Source organism: Paralichthys olivaceus, chromosome 13 (assembly GCF_024713975.1).
Source record: "Paralichthys olivaceus isolate ysfri-2021 chromosome 13, ASM2471397v2, whole genome shotgun sequence".
NCBI lineage: Eukaryota > Metazoa > Chordata > Actinopteri > Pleuronectiformes > Paralichthyidae > Paralichthys > Paralichthys olivaceus.
The window spans coordinates 22,560,014-22,568,316 of record NC_091105.1 but is presented as its reverse complement, the minus strand read 5'-3'; the positions used below and the strand labels follow the sequence as shown (position 1 = coordinate 22,568,316).

The 8,303-nt window shown below is 44.3% G+C and overlaps 1 protein-coding gene across 1 annotated transcript; it reads right to left on the bottom strand.

Annotated features, from left to right (window-relative positions):
- Positions 1-403: 403 nt before the first annotated feature.
- coq3 (coenzyme Q3 methyltransferase) lies at positions 404-8,050 on the bottom strand. The gene is made up of 6 exons (XM_020091190.2): positions 7,783-8,050; positions 6,065-6,202; positions 4,366-4,465; positions 2,557-2,814; positions 1,652-1,811; positions 404-1,004 (listed from the first exon to the last, which is right to left on the bottom strand). The coding sequence occupies exons 1-6, from the start codon at positions 7,959-7,961 to the stop codon at positions 817-819; spliced, it is 1,023 nt and encodes a 340-aa protein (XP_019946749.2). The 5' UTR covers positions 7,962-8,050; the 3' UTR covers positions 404-816.
- Between the last annotated feature and the right edge of the window lie 253 nt (positions 8,051-8,303).

The following is an 8,303-nucleotide window of genomic DNA, read 5'->3' as shown; positions in this document are numbered from 1 at the left end:
ACGCCCCCCCCCCCCCCCCGCGGCTTCCGGGAGCAGCAGCGGTGTTTATTGTTGTAGACAGATGAAGTAACGTGGGAATAACAGTGTACTGCAGATACTGTTTACTGTGTATGTGTATTTCCCTTTATTACACATAACAAATACACTTCCTCATCAGTATCATACAGAGCAAACCTACGAGGATCTGTATTCATCAGATTGTAGGACATCATGCCAGCACCACTTCCTCTCTGCCATGGGCACGATTTGGATTATGTAATACTTCCGCATGAGATCCTTTATAATCCCAGAGGAAGTGACCGGCCCCTCTCGCGTGTGGACGCCACTTACATAGGCTTTAGCTTCTAAAAATGGTTTTCAGTGACATGACATGTTGCTGTTTGACAAATCAGAGTCCTCACAGTTGTACTTTCACTCCTCAAAGACAATTTTAATAGATATCACAAAATATTCAACACAAAGTACAGATCTGATTCAGCACAGTGTGCACTGATAAATAAAGGGTCAGTGTGAACTTCCGAGATTCTCCGGTTGCGCGGCTGCACCGCTCTGCTGTTGGAGGATGCACCCTCATCACACGCTAGTAAAACAATCGCTGCCCCTCTGGATTATAGTAAAGTAAAGGCTGAATGAAAACTGATAGCATGATGCAGTCTGAGTGCAAATCAGCAACTGCATCTCCAATTCTATCTAATGGCTGTTTGTCCATTTCCTTTAATAACTTCACATCACAGCCTCTGGTCTCCGGGAAGTTACTGCTCCACACGTGTGAACTTATTTGTCTATTTTGTTTCTGACTGGTTCCTCAGTGTTGGCTCAGCTGTGTGTAGCAGCGCCGTGGTGCTCTGGGTGGGGGCCGCTCTCCTCAGCTCGGCCCGGCTGGGGATCGTCACTCAGTTTGACAGCGTGGAGGGCGTAGTTGATGGCCGTGCTGTTTGTCCAGCTCCAGGCTCCTGATACTGGGTTGTACAGCATCCCTTGCACAGACTGCACCGAGAAACCGTCTGATGAAGGATGAGGAGAGTGGAGTGGTTAAGGGGGCGGATACAGGAAATCACCATAGCAACACAACGGACAAACATTTCCTTCTTTTTAGATCTTTAACAGAATATTGGAAACTCGTGTAATAGCAACATAAATGCTGATTTCAGTAGCTGGTTTTCACAAAATTTCAGCCACTGAAGTTTTTTGAAAATTATGTGAAGGATTAACATTACAATTTCAGTCTATAATTAAGAATTCTGACTGTATGTTGACTGTATGTTGTTTATATAATAAGTATAATATACAATTCAATTTTGCTTTAACGAAGTCAAATCCAGAGATAGGACCAGATATGAAGGGATTCCCCCATCCATGATGAAATTCTCTTCTGGTAATAAATGAATTCCTAGTTTCACCAGAGGGTGTGACAGGACCACTACAAAAAGTGTATTAACAAAAAAAAATGTGTTTTAACATTTAACAGCCATGTGATAGAGAGATAGATAGATACTTTATTGATCCAGAAGGAAACTCAAGCATCCAGTGGCAGGAACATTGAACATACATTAGACTTGACTTACCCATTAGAGTTAACTTATAACACAGTAACCATACGTGGAAATTGGTCTGAGATGAATGTAAATTTGATGTAGTGATGAGGACTTACTGGACTCCAGGAGGCGCTCCAGATCCTCTGGGCTGATGAACTTCTCCCAGTCATGCGTCCCGCTGGGAACGATGCGCAGCAGCTGCTCGGCTACAACAATACCCAGAGCGTACGACAGGTTGGTTTTATTAATAGTAGTGATGAAGAGGGAGCCTCCTGGCTGCACACACACAAAACAACAGTGTTAGTTCATCAAGAGAGAGAGAGACTTGCAGTTTTATGTTTTGTTTAAACTGCGTCACTGCTGCAGACAGAACATCCCTGTAGGTTTGTTCTACACATGTGAGGTGCATTGCTACCGGAGGGTATTTATAGAGTAGATTTAGAGCTTTTAGTGGACAGAGTCCAGTGCAAGAGCCTGGGAGGTAACAGAGTTCAACCCTGGTCAAAAGGGGAGGGAGAGGGAGAGTGGACTGGGGGAGAAAGTGGAAGGGATGGAAAATAAAAGAATCAGAGTGCAGCTCCTTTTTCTACAGAATGAATCCATACAATGCATGAGTTCATACTAAAGCCTCCTCGCTGAAGTGTCCTGAAGCAAGTTACATTGTACAGTAGTTTTATTTAAAAAGTAGAAGTGGGCAGTATGGGCCAGACAGAAAGAGCGAAGTCCAGTGTTTCCTAATCCAAGTGCAGAGGCATTAAGTGAAGATTAGGCTGCTTTTTTCCCTCTTAACACTCTGGCCCACTGACTGAGCAGATTACTATCATTTAGACTCAGTACTGATGCTCAGCTTTTCATCAAAACTCGTCATGATTCATTACAAAGCACATTTTTTAAAATTCTGTATATGTACCTTAGCATACGTTCAGGTGAACAGACACACGCTGTACAGATGCAGAAATATCTGACCTGAGCTAACAGCTGGGAGGAGAATCTCACACTCACACACACACACGGGACACACCTTCAGCACGTGGCTGCAGCAGAAGGCAAATGTTTCCAGGTCGGCCAGATGTTCCACGACCTCTGACGCCACAACAGCATCAAACTGACCCGCTCCCTGCTCCTCCTCCCCTTCCGTCATGAGCTCCTCAAGGGTGCAGGCCTGATAGGAGACCGCATCACGGACGTCCGGGTCGTAGGACGCATGCAGCTGAGCGGTGTAGATGCTGTCCTCTACCGGATCTACACCCACCACAGTTGCCCCCAGGCGACCCAGAGGCTGGGGAGGAGGAGGGAATGAGGAAAGTCACAACAGGGATTGTTCTACATCAAAATGTTTTAAAAGGCCACACAAGAACATCAAATTAGTTAGAAACATTATTGTCTATGTGTGCAAAATCTGCCATTGGCTTCACCACACTGCCTTAAAAATAAATGAAAGAAAAAAGGGAGAGAGCTAGAGGGTGAACTCCTGGGTACAGTTAGCATTCAGCACATTGTATAAAAGACAACACACACATTGTGGTGTCTCCACTTTATCTGTAAGATCTCCATCATGGTAAAAACTCACAAAGAGTATAATTCTTGATCTTGATACAACTCAGGCATGTTTAGAGGACTGGTATTTATGAGTGTGTGCAATTTAGTTTGGATCCAAATAAAAATCCAAATCTAGAGAATTTAAATGTGCTTTCATGAGGCCTTGGCGTGTGTATACACTCTAATAAATGACATTCTTCCACTCGATTGCATGCATGACGTCTCCGCAGTTTAACCAGCTGTATGAATGAATAATGAACACTGCAAATTCAATCAGGTTAGAGATTCTTCCACAGTTGTTTAGGGTGCACTCAATAAATCCGAATCCATTTAACTTCCTGCGGTGTGACTTCCTTAAAACAGATCATTTTTGTGAAGTTAAGCTGCCTGATACTTCACACTGCAGAGACATGTCTACAGATGTAATCATCATTTACGGAATATTTTTACTTTGTCATCTATTATCCCCAAATTTGAGAGCACACAAATAAACATGTAACTGTGAAAGTTAATTCATGACACAGTCGATGAAGGATCAACCCAACTCCACAGATTTTAATTTAACTGCACGTTGGAATAAACAAGTGGCTGAACGTGACCTACAGTGCCCTCTTCTGGACATTAGGTACAAACACATCCCTGTGTGGAGAGCTGCGGTTGCTCGCCCAGGGGCCAATCTCCATCCTCCCTGATCCCTTCTGATGGGACGACTTACAGTGACAAGACACCCCGAGACACAAACACAGTTTAAATCTTAACAGACACTTTTTTCAGAGGGGGGTTGTGTTTGTGTGTGTGTGTCTGAATATGACAGCATGGGTGACAGAGCCTTAGAAATGCAGGACCTGATTTTGTCTTCCCAAATCACAAAACACAGCTGGTATGTCCTCAGTTCAAACGAGAGCAGAGACAGGAGCTGTGTCCTCAGTGTGCAGCTATCAACACTAACAAACAGATAAACAACTGTAAACGACCGACTGTCCGGTCCACCACACTGAGACCAGTCAAATCAAAAGAGAACGAGAACCGGTCTGACGTTTGAATGTTTTCCCAGCACTGGTATGTATTCGAACAGACTGGCACTATAATGCATTGGAAGCAGAATGTCAAAGTAAAAGACTGCAATCTGCAGGATTAAAATAAAAGGCTGAATGTGACGTGAGAGGTAGCAATTGAAACAATTGCAACTGGACAGATTGTGTACAGGAAGGATATTTTTGTCTCCATGTCCTGGATCTCTCTCTCACAAAACACACACGCACACACGCACACACACACACACACGCTTTACCTCTGTGAGGAGGCCCCCTCCACAGCCAACGTCCAGTATTCTGAGTCCTGCCAGCGGTTTCCCAGGATGCCGTGCTCTATGCACATTCAGCAGATTATCCCTGTGCAGGTAAACACACAGTTGAAATTTCAAATTAAAACATCTCTCCGCTCTCACGTCTCTCTCCAACAGACGCCCATCATGTTACGCTCGCAGTCTAATCTGACATGAAAAGCACTGAGGGAAGACTCGAGTGTTCTTAAAACATCCACAGCCTGCATGTATGGGAGGCGGGAGCGCCAAGGAATCCTTACATTCTGCGTACACCTCTGTCACAACCACCCCCTCCATTTGGCTGCGAGCTAAAGTGTTGGCCAGCTGACAACCTCAAATTATCCTCTGGCTACAGAGTCGGCCCCACCTTGCTCCTGTGCTCCTTCATCCCCTCACACGCTGTCTAACGGCCGCCTGCCTCGGGCGTGAAACATGCAGAGCAGCCTCAGATCTGGGTATGCATCATCCTCATTAAAGCTCTGCTGCGGTGCATGGGCACTCGTGCAAACAGTGAAGGAGACGAGATTAGATGCTGGCAGACATCCACCTAACTAGCTCCTGACATCACTGCACACACAGACACTGACAAAGGCTTCTTATCCACAGTCTGAGCAGGATGTCAAAATATCTCCACATGATGATCTATACAGGAGTGCCATGATAAAAGAAGATAAATCTACCTACTTATTTAACTGTAGTGGGAAAAAAAGAACGAAAGAGTGCAGAGATCTGTTTGTGATCATAAACCAGAGCCTTTGGATTGACAAAGGAGTAAAATTAGGGAGTAAATCATTTCTGATAGTGACGTCAGTATCAGACAATAATTCAATTCCTCAGATGTTGACTAACAAATGTAATTTAGTCTTGATATTTTTCCACTTGGCCATAAACATTCTTATGAATTACTCTACATACAAGGACAACATAATAAAATAATAATAACAAATTGAAAAAAATTGAATTTAGAAAGTAATCAGATTATTTTTACATAATATGTAGACATAAATAAATATTTCCTACCATCAACAGAGAGCAACATTTGGAACAACCTAAAGACATTTCAATATCACTGAGGTCTGACCTGGATGGACCAATAAAACAAAGAAGGCTACACGGTTCCACGGCAGCATCGACTGCATCACAGTGAGACTGTCTGAGTGTAAAGGTGCAGCAGCAACATTTAGACGCACCCTGAGGCTACGAGGCTGGATCAGGAGAATCAGCCACACTCAGTCATACACTGGCACTGGAGCTGTCACACTGTCACCCATCACCACCAACAGGACCATGGAGGGGGAAGGGGGGAGCTTCAGTGGGCTCTTGGCTAACCTAATGACCCCCCCCCCCCCGGGAGCGGATCTTATCAATCAAAGCAGAGTCGCAGCCAGCCCCCAAAACCACTCGTATGAAGAGTAGGGACGGCTGAAAATGTGCTGACGGCGAAGGAATCCTGTCACTTCACATTTCTGTTGCTTCCCTGGATCCCTGATGTGTTCTCTGCTCTCTTACACCACAAGGCCGGAGCTGCTTCAGGTTATATTTTGACACATCGGCTCGATGCCTCTGCCAATCCAGTCGCCTGTGTTGACAGCAACTTGGGCGTGACATCTTTGCATTTGCAAAACTCCGATAAATATTGAAACATATATTCTGTGCAGACACACACCGTATAAAAGGCACCCTCAGGTCATTCATGGCATGAAGAGCTGCGAATTCTCCCTGTTCATCCCACCACTTGCCGGCCAGTGACTGGAACCTCCTCACCTCATCGGGGTCCACTGTGTTTTTGGAGGATGCCCCAGTGCTGCAGATGGAAAAAAACAAAGACAGGGACAAATAAACACTGTCCACAACTGGAGAAAAGGTTCCGGGGCCATGAAGTGTGAAGTCTCTGCCTCTAATATCAAGCTGCGGAATCCTCCTGTTGGGTCATTCAGTGTCAAGTCAGACAGGAAACAGGAAAGGTTACAGCAGCACCGTTAAATGATCGTGTCCCAAAAGGTCAGAAAACCATTTCAGTTAAATTGATGTATTTTATTTGTTACACTCTCACAAGTCTCACCTGGGAGGTCATGTTAGCAGATTCATGTTTCAGTCAGTTAGAGAGATTTAAAAGCATGTCTTGTGTTTTCGTACATCAGTGCTGAAATGCCTTAATATCTTACAAGTGTAGAGAGCAAGGTCACAGACAACATGTGGCTGTGCTCAGAGAATGTAATGTCTCCTTAATGATGGCGCTCCTTCCTCAGAACCCATGCAAACCTTATATGATAGAATGTTTCTCTGTCTCTGTCGAGCACTCTCTCAGCACGTAGATTCAGCACTGTCATGAAAACAACCTCCCCTGAGAGCACCTTACGTTTCCGAGGTCTGAATTTAACCATCCTCTATGATTCCTCTCTGCCACCGTCTCAAAGATTCAAGACAAACTTTCTTCTTCCTATAAAGCTCTGGATTTGGAAAAAAGTGCAGTAACCTTAACTAGAGTGAGGTTGAGAGGATTACAGTCCAATTCTTTGCAACCAGTATGAAATAAACTATTTTTTCTTCAAATACAGTAAGTGACATGAAGATACCACCAAGAAAACTTGTTTAGACACACTTCAACATACATATCAGGACCATTTCCTTATCTATTCCAATCCAAATGCTGAAAACATATTTCCCCAACTATTATAATTCCCATGGCACAGGAAGACCTTTTTTCTGGGTAAAATGATCTAGAATTCAGTATTTTGTGAAAAGGAAATCTGGAAGGACACTGGAACCTTAAATCAAGCTATTAATAAATATATTTCTGTTCCTTCAATCCATCAGTTGTAATACAACGCTACAGAACATTTTGGACCAATGAAAACACCAAATTATGCGTCCACACCTTGTTTTATTTATGTTATTTGCATATGCGGATAACATATTGAATGACATCATATAGTGGCAACATGTGGGTTTGAAGTATCTGCAATATCACTCTCACTTTTAGAAGTGATGTTCTTTTAACTAATTCAAAGGCCTCATAAGTACATTGGTAGGCCAGTACAAGTTTGTATTGATCATCTACAGAAAAGATGTTTGTCTTTCCATCCTACAAAGATGGTGAGGCTGGCAAACAATAATTGTCAAGATATTGGTGATCAAGCATGGCTGCCCAGATAAGGGGTGCGAACAATAATATGAACAGTGGAAAGATATGAAACGACAGGATTTGAAAATAGATTTTTCATTACACTGAACCTTTAATCAGTACTTTTAGTTTGCTGAGTTGACCCATGACTGTCAGCTGTTTGTTTGGACCCCTCTTTAAACTCTCTCCTGACAACACCAACACGATCAGACCATAAACACAGAGGCTCTGCTGTCACCCTGAAGCTTGACTGCACCAACCTGAAGTGACAGGACGCAGTCTGACACGGGCTCCACACAGCAGCGCTCCTCTGCAGCCTCACTGACCGCTGCCCACGCACCGCGGCCCCGCACACGCCGCTCCGAGCCGCCCCGCACACTGCGCTGCGTGTACATCTGTACAGCGCCGACACGAGGCGTTCAAACTTGTTACAATGCATGTCACCGCACCGCGCTGCTGCCAGTCTGTTCTTCAACACACCAGGCAGCGGGACCTCTGGTGTTCCGGCGTTTACTGCTCGGGCAGAAACGACACCTTCTTTAGTTCCGACCGGGCAGATTAGTTGGTGGTAGCGGCAGGAAGGAAATGACAAACCCACTCCAAGGTGAGGACAAAAATAGGTATGTCTATGTATTTTATGTAATGGCTGATTTAGGGTTGTGACACAGACGATGAATATCATCAGTCATTGGGGATTTTTGTAATAAACTAGTTGAACATATTTGAAAGTGAGTTCATGGGGTCTGTGAGGATGATCTGTTCACACACTAACTACACTGAG

Coding starts and splice junctions, on each gene's coding strand:
- coq3 (XM_020091190.2), bottom strand. CDS start 7,961: ATGCATTGTAACAAGTTTGAACGCCTCGTGTCGGCGCTGTACAGATGT. Junction 2,815..4,365: donor GAGGGGGCCTCCTCACAGAG/GTAAAGCGTGTG, acceptor CCTCCTCCCCAG/CCTCTGGGTCGCCTGGGGGC. Junction 1,005..1,651: donor GGAGCGCCTCCTGGAGTCCA/GTAAGTCCTCAT, acceptor ATCCTTCATCAG/ACGGTTTCTCGGTGCAGTCT.